General features: G+C 38.1%; 1 protein-coding gene across 17 annotated transcripts in view; it reads left to right on the forward strand.

Moving 5' to 3' along the window:
* PTPRK (protein tyrosine phosphatase receptor type K) overlaps positions 1-17,520 on the forward strand; it is a 370,095-nt gene extending 352,575 nt beyond the window's left edge. For all 17 annotated transcript variants that reach the window (XM_033053758.1, XM_033053762.1, XM_033053760.1 and 14 more), the window contains 11 exons: positions 1,402-1,499; positions 2,184-2,300; positions 3,061-3,215; positions 4,278-4,413; positions 6,541-6,690; positions 7,248-7,421; positions 9,886-10,017; positions 10,241-10,366; positions 12,350-12,513; positions 13,759-13,894; positions 16,257-17,520. In XM_033053758.1, coding sequence (XP_032909649.1) covers positions 1,402-1,499; positions 2,184-2,300; positions 3,061-3,215; positions 4,278-4,413; positions 6,541-6,690; positions 7,248-7,421; positions 9,886-10,017; positions 10,241-10,366; positions 12,350-12,513; positions 13,759-13,894; positions 16,257-16,310 — 1,442 coding nt within the window. In that variant the 3' untranslated portion in view covers positions 16,311-17,520. The remainder of the gene's footprint in view (positions 1-1,401; positions 1,500-2,183; positions 2,301-3,060; positions 3,216-4,277; positions 4,414-6,540; positions 6,691-7,247; positions 7,422-9,885; positions 10,018-10,240; positions 10,367-12,349; positions 12,514-13,758; positions 13,895-16,256) is intronic.
* Positions 17,521-19,278: the final 1,758 nt, after the last annotated feature.

The following is a 19,278-nucleotide window of genomic DNA, read 5'->3' on the forward strand; positions in this document are numbered from 1 at the left end:
TAGTAATAATAAATTAAACCCTTTCAGAAAATCTGGGTAAAGTAAGGCCAGAGGACAAAGACTCTTTGTACAAAGGAGTGAGGCAAATCTTTATCATATAACACTCTACCAATAAAAAAAGGTGCTAGAGAAAAAGAAAAAAAGAATAATTTCTATTTTTCAGTTTGCATTTCTGATAAAATTCCTCACAATGAGGAAAACCAAATAGATTAGTCTAAGATAGCACTGAAATATCAGAGGCTATGATTTAAAGTAAAAATAATTAGATTTACACGTGCCATTATTGTATCTGTCAGCATAATCAGATAGCAGTCTGGAAATATCCTGTTATTTGTCCCTCTGTTGATTGTAGGTGCACACAGGCAAGTCAAAGCAAAGACTTATTTTAAAGCAGGATGCTCACAGTTCTGTCCACATTTGTTTTTCATTTTTGTGTAAGTGCTACCTAAATATGTCTCTACATGGCATTAAGTCTACATTTGTATTTTATTTCTGTTTTACTATGCAAATCATTGCACATAATAGTGTGTAAAGGAGAGAAAAAATCATATTGCTGTTTTGGTGTGCAGCCTTTGATCTAGCATATGAAAGAATGTGTTTGAATCTTCAAATGTGGCACTTAGGGTTAGTGGTGCTTGATAGTGTTAGGTTTACAGTTGGACTTGATGTTAAAGGTAATTTCCAGATAATTCTGTGATTCTCTGTCTGTTCTGTACAGTAATATTTATAGTGCTGCTGAATGGTGGTAAAGGAGCTGTTTTGGAGATTATTGTTACAAGGTAAATGCCTCTGTCACTCAACTGAACATGTCTCTGCAGTAGAGCAGGAGGCAAAGCTCAAACATGTGCTTCTCATTTGCCTCACAGAAAAAGTACTTAAGGTAGTTTAAATACACTTTAGTGGGAAGTTTCTGGCTCAGTGCCTACTTGTGCATCCATGCTTGCCAGGAACCAGATAGTAAGTGCAGAGTATCTGTACCAGCACCCTCCTGCCTGATACCTCGCTCTGGCATGGGCATCTTCTTGGTGAGCACCTGGAGAAACTCATTCTCAACACATTAAAGAATTTAAAATAAAACTGGAAGCGTAACTGTAGAGGCAGTCACACATTTCTGAGTCCTTGTAGTTCTCAAGCAACTTCTATCACTATGCTACATGAAACACCTGCCATTATTTTCTTTCAAGTGGTAATTCAGTTAAATTGAGAATATGCAGCATTGGTTAGAAGTAACAATATAATCTGGAAACTGGCACAATGGTATGATGATGTGGTTTCACAAACCTTTCTTCTCTGAGCAAATGTGCTCACAGGCATCAGCTCTGAAACACACTGGATTTTATTCTTAGCATTCACTTTGACTGTTATTTTTTGCAGAATATTACCTGGAATTTTTTCTTACAGGTCCAGTTCATGAGACTGTGTATGACTTTTGGAGAATGATATGGCAGGAGCAGTCAGCTTGTGTTGTGATGGTCACAAATTTAGTGGAAGTAGGAAGAGTAAGTTTTTGGTTTTGTTTTTCTGTTAATGCTGCAAGCTTAAAGAAAAAAGCTGCTGACAAGACATACTATGGGCAGAATGTGGAAGGGCAGCCATGCATTCTGAGGGGGCAGGGAGAAGGAGTCCAGGCAATGTTGCATTTATGGTATTGCCTAAAGCAGCTTCTGAAAACTGATGCTGTGTTGCTTTCATGTGTAGTGGAAAATTGTCTGAAACCAAAATTCGTATTTCAGCTGAATAGATTTGTATAGTGTCACTCAAACGAGAAGAGTAGCGGAGGAAATGTACATCTCTATCAGTGGCTAGAAATCAGCAAATTATTCACAGTTTAGCAGTAACACATACCTCAGGGTAGTCTATAAAATATCTGGGATTACTTGCAACAGTTTGATTATGGGTACAAAATGCATCACAGTTTAGCGTAAGTAGAAATATATTCTGTAGCTCAGCACTAAAGAAAATACAAATGCTCATTTAGAAGTGAATTTGACACCTAAGTACAGCTGTGTAAACCAGTGGAAACTCCTTGTAGCTAGTGATTAACTTGGCATAACAGCCACTAGCCATAGCAAGCCACAAGAATGCGTGGTCATTTTGGAAATAAATGTGGTGTCATGCAGTAGTATTGTATCTTCAAGCTTTTATTTTCCCTTGATGTAAAATCAGACTCATTTTTTATTTAGGTCAAGTGTTACAAGTACTGGCCTGATGACACTGAAGTTTATGGAGACTTCAAAGTGACTTGTGTAGAGATGGAGCCCCTTGCCGAATATGTTGTCAGGACCTTCACTCTGGGAAGGGTGAGTGCATTTTGAAAGGGCTTAGCAAAATACTGTTTCCTGGTAACAAGGAGGATGAAAGAGGCTATGCTGATGTTTCTGTGGAATACCAAATCCCTCTGGCTTGTTAGGTGGGCTGCAGTGTAGGCAGCCTTACCTTACCATGGGAGTTATACATTGCGTTAGCGCTACCCAAGAATGCATCTCACTGTGGGACCTTGAATTTCCCCAGAAATGTCAGCTACTGCCATCCCCTCTCTGACAGTCACCTCTTCTCCACAGCCACACTTCTGAGCTGAACTAAAGTACCACATTATGACTCATGCCTGCTATTCATCCCTACGCACTCTGTCCTGACCGCTGCTGAGTCAATCTCAATCAAAGGACAAATTCTGTGAATACTCTATGTGACAAAGTTGTGGTCTTATGCTAAATTATACTTGCCTTTAAATGCAGCAGACCCTTGTCCTAGTTAGCAAAACTTCTGAAAATCAGTGTGAAGTGCCTCAAAGTCTACTAAAAAAAAAAAATTTTCAGTGCAGCAAAACTAGCATACCTAACGTCTAAAGTAAAAATTGCAAATTTAAAAATAACAAACTTCAAAATTAAAATAACCCAATGGCATCTCTAAGCTTCCTATGGATCGTTGTTTTAAATAATTGATGAAATTATGAAAACTTCATTTAGATTCTATCAGTATGTGTGATCATTATTTGAGTCAGATAATACCTAGTCTATTGAATACTTCGAAATTCATAACCTTTTTTTTTCCTTTTTACAGAGGGGTTACAATGAAATCCGTGAAGTTAAACAGTTTCATTTCACTGGCTGGCCAGATCATGGAGTTCCTTACAATGCCACAGGCCTGCTTTCCTTTATACGGAGAGTCAAATTATCTAACCCTCCTAGTGCAGGACCTATTGTTGTCCATTGCAGGTGTGTACAGAAGGCATCAATTCGTATTTTTCACTGCTGTTTATATTTACAGCAATCTCTTCTGAAGCATCCATCATTTTGAAGTGCTCTGTTTTTGTTGTTGCCTTTTTGAATTGCCTAATCCACACTGCAGTAAGATTTGGCTGTCTATAGCAATGTTTGAAAATAACAAGTTTCTAGTACATTTTTCTTAAATAGAATAGTCTGAGATTTTCTTTTTCCTGCAACAGCTGCACCACCTAAATCATGATATTCCAGGCTATCATTTTAGGAAGGTTTCAACAGTTTTGTCACAGTATTTGAGAATGAGTGTAAATACACCTGCTTTGATAGCTTGGTATTGTATATAATGTCTGAATTGATTATTAATTTAAAGCAAAGTAAACAAGTAGATGAAGAAAGATGGAATGAGATTAGTGGCAGATTTTGCAAGGTTATGTTGTTGGGATGCAGTCCTTTGACAAATAGAATTTGCTTTCTACAAATGTTTGATTTACTTAAATATTTTTGTCAAATGTTTAGTTACATTTTGTAGATAAAGTTACTCAGCCTTTATAGATTTTAATAATTCACTGTGCAGAAACTGTCCATAGCTTTAAAGCCAAAATAAATAATGAGTGACTCTTCTGGGTATTGTTAAATGTACTGTCTGAACTAGCTTGGTACTTGGCTGGTAAAACATACATTTGAGTTTCTTATTGTAATTGACCACTTAAAAATTGTTCTTAGTCATATTAAAGAAAAACGCGATCTATAATATTCTGAAGTGCATAAGTTTAATAATTCTTCAGATTTCAGTTAAACTAACTTCTTTTTTAAATTTAAGTATTGATCTGAGTGATAAAAGGAATAAACTTTCTTTTTTGTTGTTACTTAGTGGATCAAATGTGATGGAAAAATGTTCTTTTGAGCACATCGAAAGATTTAAAAGATGTTATGGTGAGGAGAAGATAAAAATTAGATAGTGTCTGTGATGAAAAACTGATTTTACAAAAATGCTCTCAATAATGGTTATAAAGTTTGTAGATGTTTTTCGTAGCAGTATTTACTGATTCTTTTCAGTGCTGGTGCTGGACGGACAGGCTGTTATATCGTGATCGATATCATGTTAGACATGGCAGAAAGAGAAGGTGTTGTGGATATCTATAACTGTGTCAAAGCTTTGAGGTCTCGGCGCATCAACATGGTACAAACTGAGGTACAGTAGTTTGCCTTTGAAACACCTGATGCTTTTTGAAACATTCTAGGTCAGAATTTCACTGTGACTCTGAAAAGAACAGGCAGTGGCCCTGTGGAGGGGGAATCATTGCTCAGTGTTAAAGCACCCACTACCAGGGTGGTGCAACAAATCTGCCAACTCTTGCAGTCTTCAAGTGCCCACCCAACTTGGTAACAAAAGAAAATAAATAAGGATTTTTTTCAGGGAAGACTTTACATTAGGCATGTCTGGCATGTCGCTCCCCAGCTCTGGTATCAACAATCCCAGGATCCCAAAGATGGAATTTCAGCAGGCTATTGAAACTGCACCCTTGGGCCTGGCCCTGCTCCCCAAATACCTGCAGAGCTGGCCTGGGATGCTGTTTCATGTAGAACAGAAAGACATTAGAGGCTCTAATCTCTCAGGGTTGGTATTCTGCTTTATTCTTAGGCTTCCATGTGGTCAGAGCGAGAGATGGGGATAAAGAGAGAGCCCACAAGTGGGCTCAGGGTTTTTCTCTGGGTCAGGAAAGGGGAGGGGTCAGCCTTGGCCTCTGGCCAATCCCACCGCAGGGGCCAGTCTACCGGTCCTGCAGGGGTCACAGGGCTCAAGGGACATACCATTCCCAAAACAGTAGGGTATTGGGTTACAACAGGCTACCACTTGTTTTAGACAATCTCCAATCTCTTTATCTATAAATTGACTGGTGAACTTTATGTCCATTTCACACTCTTTTCTCAATTCTGTTTTTGTTTGCTTTATTAACCTTGCTGCAAATCTTTTCCATATTTTTACTCTGGTCTTTCAACACGCCTTCAGCAACTTCACAACTAAACCATTACCTTAGGAATGAAGTTCTAACAGCTTCCACTCTGCCACCAGAGTACCACTGAACTTCCAAAGAAACACAGGTTCTTGGTTTATATTGGCAGATTACCTGAAGTGGTTCACCACGTATCTCTCCTTCCCTCCATAAGGACATCTCCCCGAGATGTTATTTATCTGAGACCACACAGAAATCTCTGCAGCTGGCAGCCAAACATATCAGTGTAATTTGGAGTAGTTTTTATTCCATGCTGCAACCTATGCCAGTTGAACAGTAGATAGTTCAGGTCAACTACTGCTGCTACAGGGCCATTAACCTTTGGGAAGTGCGTGGGGTGGAGTGTTTCAGTGTGACTGCTTTAACTCTCCCAGTTTAATCTGCACGTGAATTAGCACACCTACTATTATTCCTTTATCTACCTTTTGTCTCTTGCCTCTCACCTTCTCTCAGAGGTTCGTACTTGGACAGCAAAATAAAGCTGTCATTGCATCAACTTCTTGTGATGATCATACAGTCAACAGTGATGCCAATAGCTCCATAGCTGTATGGGTAAGGCTGTAGAGCCAGAAGATGACTGTGGTCCCTGGACATGTTCTGTTTTTACAGGCACATGTTAAATTTTGTGCTCTTAAGAACTCCTTTGGTATTCACAATAGCTACTTGAGGCCGGCGCAGTTCTAGACAAGGTTTACATTTAATACTCTCAGGGTGAGTAAATATGATGGGCATTTTGTGTAAAAATTGACAGGAGGCCCAACTGAAATAGTAATGCAGTTATCTTTGGACTCAGGCTATCTCAAGGCAAGTTAGTAAAAATGGAAGGAAATGGTGCTTCTGTTGAAATACACTGGAATTTATTACTGACCTGGAGCCAAGTATGAGGCAACTGATGCACTAGCTTGCACATGCATAAGGAGAATGCAGCGTGCCAAATACTTGCTAATCACATTAGCAATTTACACTTTCTGCTAACATCAGAAGATTGAAAGCTATTTAAAAAAATTGATAAAGCAAACATGCACAGAAACCCACAAGCACTACAAGAAAACTGAAAATTTCCTTAAATAAATTACTATCCCTTTTCTGTTGAGTTTTACTGAATTTAAATTGGTCCTGAAGAAAACATCCTTGTTCACTGCACCCCAATAAGAACAAGGCTGTTTGTATTAAAGTATTATTTAGTGTATTGATGTATTTTGAATGGATTTAAGAGTGTGCAGTAGTCCTGTTTATCCTAAAAGAAAGAAAGATCTGTTGGTTTTAAATGGCTACAATTTTTGTTTCTTTTCCTAATTTGACAGGAGCAGTACATCTTTATTCATGATGCCATTCTAGAAGCTTGCCTGTGTGGAGAAACTGCCATTCCTGTCTGTGAATTCAAAGCTGCTTATTTTGATATGATTAGAATAGACTCTCAGACAAACTCTTCACATCTCAAAGACGAGTTTCAGGTATTCACAGTTCCTACCAACTCTTGATGTGACAACAATTTTTTTTTGCCTCTAGATACATTTAATGTATTTTAAGGGGAGGGTTTTTCAAATTATTTTTATAGCAATTGGTCCCTAACTTTTTGTCTACAGAATAAAGCATCCATATTTACGTGCTTTGCAAAATTGTTCTCAATACAGAATATCCTCCTTTTAATAAAATTGCAGTAAATATCTGTCTGAAATAAAGACCAGTGAGTAGGAGCCAGAGAGAGTTTTGGTTTGCATTTGCACATTGAAGGAATAGCTTTTTAGGGCTCCAAAGGATCCTTTTTGTTTCATTCCTTTTGGAAGGGATGGTGTCATGCAGAATGTGTTCAGTACACAGAGTACCTTTAATACCCACAACTTAAACCCCCTTGCAAAGCCTCAGAATTTCCAACAAACAGATAAGAGTTTGCATTTGCTAATGCCTCTTGTTTTCTCATATTGCAATATTTTACAGTAAAACTTGGGGGACTCTTGAGCCCCATGTGTGTTAGCTCAGTGTGCTTAAACAAGTGTCTTCTTTCCCTTAGACCCTGAATTCTGTGACCCCTCGCCTGCAGGCGGAGGACTGCAGCATTGCCTGCTTGCCAAGGAACCACGACAAGAACCGCTTCATGGATATGCTGCCACCTGACAGATGTCTGCCTTTCTTAATTACTATTGATGGGGAGAGCAGCAACTACATCAATGCTGCTCTTATGGACGTAAGAGACTACCTTCTTTGTCTGCATAGCGTGCCATGGAAAGCTCTGTAATGTGAGAGAGAGCACTGGTTTAAGAAAGGGTAATTCTGTTACTGCAATGCCCAGTAAAACAGTTCTAATGAAGAAGGGTAGGGGGGAAGGGTAAGAAGCCCCATCAGCTTGTGGTTTTTGTTCAGAAGGTTTGTTATCTTTAGTCTTTGGCGTCCTTGTGGGACCCACTGAAAATCTCACCTTTTTAACAGCATTGTATAAAGCTCCAGTGTCCAGACCTCCAAATCTCAAATCTCAACAGGATCTCAGAAATCTGCTATTTGTTAGGAAGTAAATGTTATCTCTCTGAGCATGAGGTTTCTATCACTATTTCATAAAAAGTCTTTCTGTATTGAGGCAGGAGCAGCAGAAGAAGAAAAAATTGTTTTCTTGGCATGTTTAGGTATAGAGTATAGGATTGAGGATTTTGTTGTTCAATGTTGAAGCCTGAGTAATGAAAGTATTGTCAGAGGAAAAGGTGAATTAATGGGAAAAATGGAGTTGAACCTGCTTATATGTGTCTGATCAATAAAGCAGTTCATGTGCTGCCAGATACCTGCCTGTGCCTCCCATTAGCATTTCCAAAGTTAGACCCCTAAAGCCACTTTTGCAGTAAATACTTAAATAAGTGGCCTGACTTCATCAACATCTCTCCTTCCTCAAAAATTCTGTCAAAAACTGCCATGTCAAGGAGAAATGTTGAAATAAAATGGCAAATAGCAACAGAAATAATCAACACTGATTGGTATAGTTATCCTTGAACTCTGCCTGAGCTAGTGCAGAAAATGAACTGGTAGCAAAATGCTGCCCCTAATCTCACAATCAGCTTATTGTGTCAAAAAAATAGAGGGGTAGTGTGTGTAAGATCAATGTATTAGGGTGTCAGAGGGACTGAACAGATTAATTAGGGCAGTGAACAGAATTCTGGTAGCAAAAATTGTTTAGACTTGCAGTTAAAATTGCATTAAGCATCTGAATAAAATTGATGTGCTATGAACCAACTAACACAGCTGCATGGAGGAGTGTGGTTTGGGGTGAAAGGAAGACAACACAGGCTGTGGGGGCAGGAGGACTTTGAGTGTGCAGCAGCATGTGGCAGGTAGGGACACGAAACAAGCAATATATTAATGGATCATCAGTCAGAGGCAAGTTAGAAAAGGCAGAAATGGTAGTAATAAAAGGAAAAACAGCAGCAGGAAAAAAAAAAAGCTATTATATTACAATGAAGGCATATAACAGGGTTATAAGTAGAGGGTTAAAATTTTGGGTAACACAAGTGGGGTTTTTTTGTCTTTTCTCTTCTGGTTGTTTCTTTTAAGACTGCCTTATTCAGAGAAAAGGAGATACTCCTGGACAAAAAAGAGGGACTTTCAATAACAAAACACAAAAAGGAAGTTACTCCTTATCTCTCTCTTATCTTGAGAAACACTAGAAATTATGGGAAAGTGGGGTAGCGCAACGTCAGCTAGGATGTGTTTTACTTGTAAAAAGTACAATGAAAGAATCAAAATTGGTTGTTCCTGTGTTGTTCCTGGGCAACAAAAAAATCAGCAACCTCCTAAATCTCTTACTAAACAAGTACTGGTGCTAAAGATATTACCAACAAGTTATTGGAGTGTACGTTGATATATTGCACTTAAAGATCTTTTAGATCAATCTTCAAATGAACAAGTTTCCATGGCAAAAGTGGTTCATCTACCTCACCAGGTCTTTCTCCTGAGTTAATTTACTCTTCTATGGATGTTTACAAATTGCCTGTGAAAGACTCTTGATCTCTTCTGCTTGCTGCTCATAATACCTCTGCAACAGGAAAAGACTCTCCACCACTCAGTTACTGTGCAAGGCTGGAAATCCCTATTTGCAGTTGTGTATAACACAGCATACAGAAAACTGAACCTGTGGTCGTGGCAGGAAATAGTATTTTGCTGTTTAACTTAAGTTTTCTGCTGGAATTGGGCTCCAGTGATCCTGAAAGTCAGTTCTGTGGGTGTCCCTGCAGCTGTGGACTGTGAAACAGAGTTTGGAATTTAGTTTAGTCCCTAACTGGGTCACAGAGTTAATGTAAAACCTACTGTGGAGAGGGTGGTCTTCTGAGACCTCTGCACCCCTCTCTGCATCATCTGGTGAGGTTCCCTGCTTGGCTTCGGGACACAGTGTCTAGAGCAGAGTTGCCTGAGCCTCAGCTCAACAGAGTCACAAGGAACATCTTCTGTGCCTGGAGCATATCACAGTGTTCTGTAACCAAGCAGAAGTAACCTCTGTGCAGAGTAACCTCTTTGTTCTTATTGGAGATGATAGTGTATTTTTAACTTTTACATCTTCAGTGATATATGAAGTCACTGAAGTCACAGTTTTGTTGTATTTTTATGTTTATGTTTCAGTAGAAGTTAAGTACTTCCCATATTAGTACTAATAAAATTGTTTGCCTTTGCAGAGCTACAGGCAGCCAGCAGCTTTTATTGTCACACAACATCCTTTGCCAAACACTGTGAAAGATTTCTGGAGATTAGTGTATGACTATGGCTGCACTTCTCTTGTGATGCTAAATGAAGTCGACTTAGCACAGGTTAGTTTGGCATTCAAGTTTTCCATGTACCGTCATGTCCTTTAATCACTCTGGATTTACTACATGATGAAAATGTAGAGCGCTTCAGTGACTTTGCAATTACTCTCTGCTTTACAGTAACTAATCAACACTAGCTGTTCAGTAAAGGTTAGGTGAGATGTCTGCAGTGGAATTTTCCAGTTTTAAGTTATCATTTAAGTATTCCTGTTTTGTTCTGGTACAGGGCTGCCCACAATACTGGCCTGAGGAAGGGATACTGCGGTATGGCCCCATCCAAGTGGAATGTATGTCGTGTTCAATGGACTGCGACGTCATAAACCGAATTTTCAGGATATGCAATCTAACAAGAGTAAGGATTATTCTAACAACATGTGACCAAAAAAATGTCAGTGTTTTCATGCTCTCTAGGCTCTTGTGCTTTTTAATTTTGAATAAGAGTAAAATACTTATGTTCATAAGATATTACTCAAAAAAGAGTCAGTCAAGCCTCGGTATCTAATACTGACTTCTGTGACTACAAATGCAGTACTTTTCTACAGTATTTTTATTCACTAAGCAGAGAGAGCTGTAAGGTGAATGGATGTTGTTCTGAGGCATTCTCCCTGATGTGTGAGAAGTATTCTGTATTCTGTTTGTTTGGTGTACAGTAAAAGAAGTATCCCTGTAATGGACATGTACTGACAGGTATTTAGTTCATAGCTTTGGTAAGATATTTTATGTGGTGAATCATGAACAGAAGCACTGAGGTTGGTTATTCAACCAGCTCCTTCTCAGCCTAAGATGTGAAAACCACAACAGGAAAGGCAGACTGTGGCACCCTGCAAAGCAGGATGTGAAAAAACTCTGAAAATTCCTCTGCCTCTAATGGGTTCTGCCACCACTGTGCCTCAACATGCAGTTATCATCTTTTTCTCAACTTCAGTAGCAGTACCAGTCTTGCAGTCTTGTCAGCTCTTTCATACCTTGGACCATCTTATCTTTTTGCTGTTCCATAGTGCTCCACACTCTCGCAGCATCTTCTTAAACCCTCCTTGCCATAGAGTGTTTCCTCTTTAGCTCACCTTTATTAATTGCTTTTTTATGTTGCCTACTACACAGTTACAGATGCTTGTGCCACCAACCTATGAACAATCAACCAGCAATCCCTATTTTACTTAGCACAACTGCTTTTTATTTTTCATCCAATACTGAACTTATCACAGTGTATCTTGAGTACATGTTTAAATCTCATTAATCTTGAAAGATAACTGTGGGGAAAATTAGTTATGGTGTACACAGAGATCCTTCATGTATTTTATTTTATTTTTATTTTCTTTTATTTTGGTCACATTTTCATTTTCCAGAGGGCAAAGATCAGTTTTCATGTGGCTAGTATTTTACTCTCTCTTTTCTCTTTTTTTTTTTTTTTTTTTTTTTTTTTTTTTGGTTTTTTGCTTATATTCAGAATTAAAGAAAGCATTTTCAACTCTTCTTGGAAACTACAGGAAACTAAGGTGTGGGCAGGCTGGCAAATATTACGCCATAGTGCTTTTTTCTTGTATTTTGAAACTTCTTCTTTCTTTTTTTTTTTCCATTTCTTCCTTTTATATGATGCCTTGATTTACTGCTCCTCTACTTCTCTTTACCTATGCCCTTTTGTTCATAAACCTTGCTTTTAAAAATATCTCTACTCTGTTCTTACTTTTCTAAAATCCACATTCCTATTCATCATCTTCAGTGTCAAAAACAAGATAGACTATTTATTCTTCCTGTTATTGAGGCCTTTCTTGTGACAGTCTAATTCTTTTCAAAGCTCTCCCTGTGTCACATCTAGCACGTGGAAGGCTCAGAGACTGGCAGCAAGGCTGTCACAATTATCATAGTCTGGCACAAAGGGAAGACTTCAAGGACATGTTGTGCACCGGTATTACCTGTTGTTTGCTTATAATGGGGTCAGTTCATGCGTAGGAGCCAAATGTATCTCTCTCTATTTCTGCATGTCTAAGAATTTAATAGTGATGTTTGATGAAAATTGATTAGTGGTGCTAAGCAACCTTGACACATAGAATCCATGGAATCTAGGATATTTGTTGATTTATAGCTCAGGATAGGTTACATTTTTGATAGATAAGCTGTGATGTTGTCTTCAATGTTCAATGCCTTTTATACCTTTTCTGACATCTTCCTTCAGCTCAGGTGGTAGAAATTACTGGAGGTCCTAAAGTGCAATATGCACACATTAGAATCTGTCCATAATATAAACACCTAGGTTTCACATTAGTTTTATATTTTGGTTTCCTAAACCAAGGTGTAAAGGTGCCATTTTGACCTAAAGTTCTTTGATTTTCCTCAGCCACAAGAGGGCTATCTCATGGTGCAGCAATTCCAGTACTTGGGATGGGCTTCTCACAGAGATGTACCAGCTTCCAAGAGATCTTTCTTGAAGTTAATTCTCCAGGTTGAAAAATGGCAAGAGGAATGTGAAGAAGGGGAGGGCCGGACCATTATTCATTGCCTGTGAGTAACTTGGAGAAAGTAAATCGCTGCTCTTCAAATAAATTCTTATAAATTAATTCTTAGCTTTAATTTAAGCAGTGTTCTTTTGGATACTTTCTTTTGCACTTGTGTCTGTTACTTTTCTAATGAAAAAAAAAAAAGGCTTACCACTGACTATCCCTGTAGGTTGACTTTTGTTCAACTTTGGATTTTTCTGTGTCAAGTCAAGGAATGAGTATTTTGAGCGTGATGCTACAGTGATACTCTGTGCACTGTCATCTTCTGTACATAATAGAATGTTTTCCAGGTGCAAGACATGTACAGATCTGTTTCTTTTGCCTGGTTTCTGTAAGGAAGTCTTTTATACTGATTGCCAAAGAGGGGGGTTTTGTGTCTCTTTTGCACAGAGTGTGCCACATTTTTTCCCATAAGGAAGGCCTAACTGAAAACTGGATATATAAAATCTGAAAAAAGCTCTATTACAGTATATGATACTAAAACTATTGTTGGTAAATGACTGCTGTCTGCTTACCTGATACTTAAATGGGAGCTGGTTTGGGAGTTTTGTAAAGATGGCATCTTCTTCTCTTTAAGCAGAGTGTAATCAATCTGTCTCCTACCTCATTTAAATATGATGTTTAAAACTTAGAAATTGAATTACGCATTTCTCCTTACTCTGAAAAAAAGACTTCTGTTTAAATGTTCAGAATTAACTAGTGACCCGTTTCTGCCTACACCACCTCAAAATTAATAAGAAGAAATACCTACCTTAATTTCTTTGAAATTAAGATTAAAATTGTTCAGATGTGTCCTCCAAAGGTCAACAAGTTATTAAATCAGTGATGCCTTAGCATATCTGGTTGATTAATCTTCATATCATAGGTTAATTTAAGTGAATATCTTTCCAGAAGTAAGTGGAAAATCTACTTGGCATTGAAGTTGTTTTTATTATTTCTAATGTCCTACTTGCCATTGAACTTGGGGTTTTTTTTTTATTTCTAGTGCATATGTAATTTAGCTGTATAGCATGGTTGGGCAGCATGATGGGCTGCAAGGGCAGAATTCAAAAGCAGTAATTGAGAGGAAGGTCAGAAAAAGCAAATTACTAAGGCCAACCCCACTGGAGCTACAAAGAGATTGCTAAAGTCTGGTCTCCCTCTAAGACTCAGGAATAACTTGTGCTTGTAGACTGAAAGAACAGAAACATGTTTTGGATGCTGTCTTAGGCCACGGTGACATTTAACTCTCTCTTTTCCTTGCGTACAGAAACGGCGGTGGCCGGAGCGGGATGTTCTGTGCCATCGGCATTGTGGTTGAGATGGTAAAAAGGCAGAATGTGGTGGATGTTTTCCACGCTGTGAAGACCTTGAGGAACAGTAAACCCAACATGGTAGAAACTCCGGTAAGCACCAGCCCCGCAGAGTTGCTGCAAACAGCCAGAGAGCCAGAGGCTGCCTTGTTGTGTGAGCTGCATTTTCACCCCTGTACCCACAAAAGAGTGAAAACCTACCATGGGCCAGAAGAATAACAGATATTGAGCGTAAATGCAAGTCAGCATCATGAGAGGACAAGCTTCACATTTTACACTACCTTTCTTGTAGTGGTTCCATGCTTTTCACAGAAAACTTTCATAGTTAACAGAATTCACTTTAATTTCCCAAAATAACCTGGTCTTTTTGGAAGGAAGTTGCAGCAGGCTGCACTCACACAAACTGTCTTGAAATTGTACAGAGCAAGGCATTTCTCCTTGGTAGGAATAAGCTGTGAAGTACAGATTCCTAGCAGGATCTGTGAATATTTTCCTCTTTAGGAAAAACCGCTGCTTTGAAAGTTGTGCTGAATAGTAACAATCTTTGTTATTCAGATTTGTAGTAGTCAAAATGATACCTCAGAACTTTAAAATCAAACATTTGGATCTAGTATGTTGCAAATTAATATATAAAATCATTTAGGTTGGAAGCTACCCTTAAGATCATTAAATCCAGCAATTAAATAATAAACAATATAAACAATAAACTAATATCAACTAATATGAGCCTGAATTAGCAAAACTGCAGGACTAAATATCTGTATGTACTGTATCTGTATGTATTGTCAGAACTCAAAATAACCTTGGATCTTCTGGTTAATCTTTATGCATGCAGTATGAATGCCTATCCATCCAAATGTTTGTCTCTGTCACAAGAACTGAACATTAAGGACTGGAAGGTGCTTAAAAAATTCTCCCACGTGGATGTTTTTCCTTTTTGTGGGTGAATGAAAGCAGGTTATATAGCATTAGGGAGTTCCTGCCGTTTGAGTCTTACACTGCCAGCTGCCAGTGTCACTTTTCAGCCAGATGGCTGCCTGCAGCATAAAAATCAGGGATGCCAATTGAAATTAAAAGCATGTTTTAGTTTACGCATAGTGGAAATTGCTTCTGACCCTGTGAACTTACATACTGTGCAAAATGGCTGTAGCTGCCTCTTCCCATATTCCCCATTTTTCCTGGTGTCAGTGTTTGCTTAATACGAAATAACTTCTGTGGGCTGATTCTCTTAATCATAGTGCATCACTTCCATCCCTTGCCACCACATAAATTAAAAAGATGGTTAATATGTTAACAAATAGAATATCCTGTGGCAGCAGTGACACTGGGCTAGGTGTTTCTGGTTTTGCTGCAAATGCTTTGCATTCTGCTGTGCCATAGACATCTGAGACACAACATATTGAATTACTGCCTGGATTTCAGTTCACTGCTGTCAAGAAAACAGGTCAGATCACATGGAAAATTATCTGTGTCTCTGTAAAGAGAGGCCAAGGTAGATTGTGTTTGTTTCTGATAAATCTCTGCAAACTTATATTGCATTTCAAAATAGTCCTGAATTCCACAGTAACTTTACACTGAAGTTGCTACATTTTTTTTTAGTTATGAATTTGTGTTGTATGGATTTTTATTCAGAACTCTAGAACAGCAGAAGCTGTTGAGTTGTTAGTTAGAAGACAAACCAGCAAAACCACTATATAGCAGTGTCATGTGCCCTACATTCAGCAACAGGATCAGATAACAATGAGCAGCAGTGCAGTAAAACCCTTAAGATATCCCCACAACTTCCTGTTAATGTATCACGCTGTCTTCCTGTGCAATCAAAAATAAATCACAAGGGCAGATTTCATTTTTCGAGTCATAAGGACAATAGACATCAAATTAATTTCCTTGGGTTTATTTCTTCTTCCTCTTCCCCTCTCCTTCCTCCTCCCTGTTTCCCAGCATCAGCTTTCAACAGCAGCATTGTTGAGGAGAAATAATAACCACAATGAGGTTTTGAGCTTTAACTTCTTTTTAAAATGTTCATCTGATCTTTTGGACGCCACATCAATGGGACTGTACCAATGGGCTCTGGATATGGAGCTACTCAGGGTTCTACACCAGTTACTGCTCAATACCAGCTAACTCAAATAGAAGTGGTGCATCAGAGTCGAGGTGCTTTCACTGCAAGAATGCTCTGACTGAAAGGAGAGCTTTTCATGTTTGATAAACCAGGTCAGAAGCTGAAAAAAATCAGAGAAGCACATCATTGCTTTCCCATGGTCAGGGTCATTTTCCCCTTCATTGGTTAGGGTGAGATTTTAAATCAGAGCTGGTAATATACTTGTGTAATAGGGGGGAAAATAGAAAATCCAAGCCAGTCATTTACTAGTTAGCAAAGAATGTTCTTGGTTATAGATATTGCTGCTAAGATTTTAGATTTTAATGTAATTTCTGTTTCTGTTCCTCCTTAAAGGAGCAATATCGTTTCTGCTATGATGTTGCACTGGAGTACCTGGAATCCTCTTAGTCGGAAAGGATGTGACGAAGTTCACCAAATATATGAATCTCAATAAGCTGTTTTGACAACAGTTCTTGATCCTGTGAAGAAAGATTTTAGGGGAAGAGGGGGGTGGGAGGGATTTTGAATTTTAAATGCAAAGTATTTTTCTTATGAAGTTGCATATCTTAATAAAAGAACTCAAACTGTTTCTATGCTTGTATACAGTATCAACATTTAGTGCCACATAAATACTATTTAATGAAAACCAGAGTCAGAAGAAATTTGCCCAAATTAGGACCTTCTCGTGTGTGTATATGCAGCTGTCTCTCAGATACAGTAGAGCGACCATCTGTTGCATGTATCAATATTTCCTATATGGTATTAATTTTTTTCTTTTGATACATTGTTAAAGTACAATAACAGTGCAGATTGATAGTAAGGTTCATTCTTTATACGTTTCAAGTGTTGCATATATATATTATATATAGTAAAAGAAAAACTGGCTTATTTTGTTTTAATGTGCAATGATGGCTGGATCACATAAAGATCTTTATAAAGAAACTTAAACATAAGCCAAAGACTCAAGTGTAAATATGTCTATATGGAGAAAGCACATGTATTTATTGTTTACTTGCATTCCTTTTTTGATGGCTGAAAATAAGAAGAATCATTTTTCTTGAAGAAAGCTTTTTTTGCTGAAATCAAGTGTAAACAATTTTTGTAGTTTATTTTTTGTATGTTTTAGTGTAAGTAGAAGACATACTTTTTATGCATAGACCAAGAAACATTGGTATAGTGGTTTTGTTGTGTACATGCTTGTGATTCAAATTCATGTAAACAACTTGATTATAGAAGGTCTTTAAGTACAGGACCAAAATCTAAACATTTTCCTGAAAATGTATAGTTTTTCACAGTTGCATTAGTTAGGTACTGATAAAAAAACTATGTTAGGAAGTGCACACTTCAAAATGGCCTTGCCTATGACTTGCACAATATTGGAAGAAATTTTTAAGATACATTTAAATTGTACAGGAACCAATTGTTTAAAAAGTATTGAAGCACAGATCAACAGAACTGTGACACAAATAGATGGGTCTGCATATGCCCTTCAGGGTAAAAAAATATTTGTTTAGCAAACTGTAAAATTAAGCATTGTTTAATTTGATGTTTACAAACATGTAAGCTTTGCTTCCAAGAAAGCAAAATTTGAATAAACCAATGCCAGATTCTGATTATAGTTGTGGTGTACAAAGTGTTACTTTGCTTTTACTTAGCTTGCAGACATTTCTTCACAAAGTTTTCTCTATATTGCCAACTACCATCAGTCCGGTCTCTTCTTGGTCATTTTTAGAACAGACAATAAAATACTTTTAAATATTCTGTTAAGTAAGAGTGAACTAAATTTTTATTTAAAGATCCTTTTATATTTTCTTCCTACTTTGATACCCTCTCATTTACTGTCCTTGTTAAGTAATCATTCTTGTCTGGAAGTCCAATATATTTGGATAAGGAAAACCTCAAAAGGAAATTGTATTATTTTTCACCCCAGTGTTTCGGGGAGTATGCCATAAGACTCCATGCCATCTGCATGTCCTAAATTTCTTCCTTCAGATACATAAAGTTATCCATTCAACACTATAAACAGAAGAGAAATGTTTAGAGAAACACTGCTTCGCAGATTTTTTTTTTCTGTGCTTCCATCTGTACTGCATAACTCCACCTCTTTCAAATCTAAACCTTTTTTTTGTGGTGTCACCCACTGTTAATTCCTAGTTATGAACAGCAAGGTAAATAAATAAGGTTTGAAACATTCACTGGGTCTGACTTACTAATACTCAAATTACCCTGTTTTTTCTTCTACCATAGTGGGAAGTGGAATATAAGTTACATACTATGTAACATTCTTAGCTTTCCCTGTGAGGAAATGGCATTCAACTAAATTTGGCAATCAAAGTCTGTAACCTAGAACTGACTGTCGGGTCACTACATTTTGTGGAAACAACATGCCTGATGCATCCTTCCTGTAGACATCTGTCTGGCACTAAATGAATTTGACTGTGGAAAAATCTTCCTCTGTTGGTTGAGAGGATGCTGAGAAGACTAGCCTAGAAGTCTGTATTAATTTTTTGAGAGATGAGATGAGACGAGTAACTCTTAGGGTTGTGGAATGCAAAACCACATTCTGTACTGCCCAGAATGATGTTTGTTTTGAGTGGAGTTTTTCTCATGGAGAGGTGCTGTGTTTGGGACAGTGGGGTACATGCCCATCAGAATTTCATGATCCTGATTAAGACCTTTGAGTCCAGTTTTCCCTGGACAGTAAGCAAGACTAGTGCGAGTGCCAGGATTAATCCTGTCATTGGAGCATACTAAGCCTGCAAAAGAGTTTTCTTTGGGAGCATCCCCCTTGACTAGAAGAGATTATAGCTGCTGCTGGTCATTCTGCAGAGGGGAACTCTGCCATTGTTCAATTACTCTGAAAGTCTAGCAATTTCTGTAACTGTTGCTGACTGTGGTGATCTAAAGAGCTTTTGCAATAGCTTGTGATTGAAAAATTTCTGGGAAATTCTTCCTGGCAAGGTCAGGGAAAAGCATGCAGAGAGAATATGGTATGTGAGAAACAGATGAGAAATATTCTCCAGTAATCGTAATCTCTTGAGGGCCTCTTAGGCAAAAGATAATATTAGAATGTCATTTTTAGGGTAAAATCTGATGAGACAGATTGTTTCATTGTCCAGTTCTTTCCCTTCTCCCTCCCAATTTTGTTTCCTGAGGGTACCAGCTCTGTTGCCCCAGATAAATGCTGCTCCAGTATCCTTTACTTACACCCATGCAAGATAGAAGAAAGGGAAGTGAGGGGACTGAAACCTGACCCAGGGAGAAAACAAGTATTTATCCTGAAAAGAGTATGCTGTGGAAGAATAGAAGTATTCCTGACCTTGGACACTTAAAGAGGGAAACGTTTCACTCTCTGAGGTGGTGAAAAGCCACTGGC

The sequence above is a fragment of the Catharus ustulatus genome, chromosome 3 (genome assembly GCF_009819885.2).
Source record: "Catharus ustulatus isolate bCatUst1 chromosome 3, bCatUst1.pri.v2, whole genome shotgun sequence".
Lineage (NCBI taxonomy): Eukaryota > Metazoa > Chordata > Aves > Passeriformes > Turdidae > Catharus > Catharus ustulatus.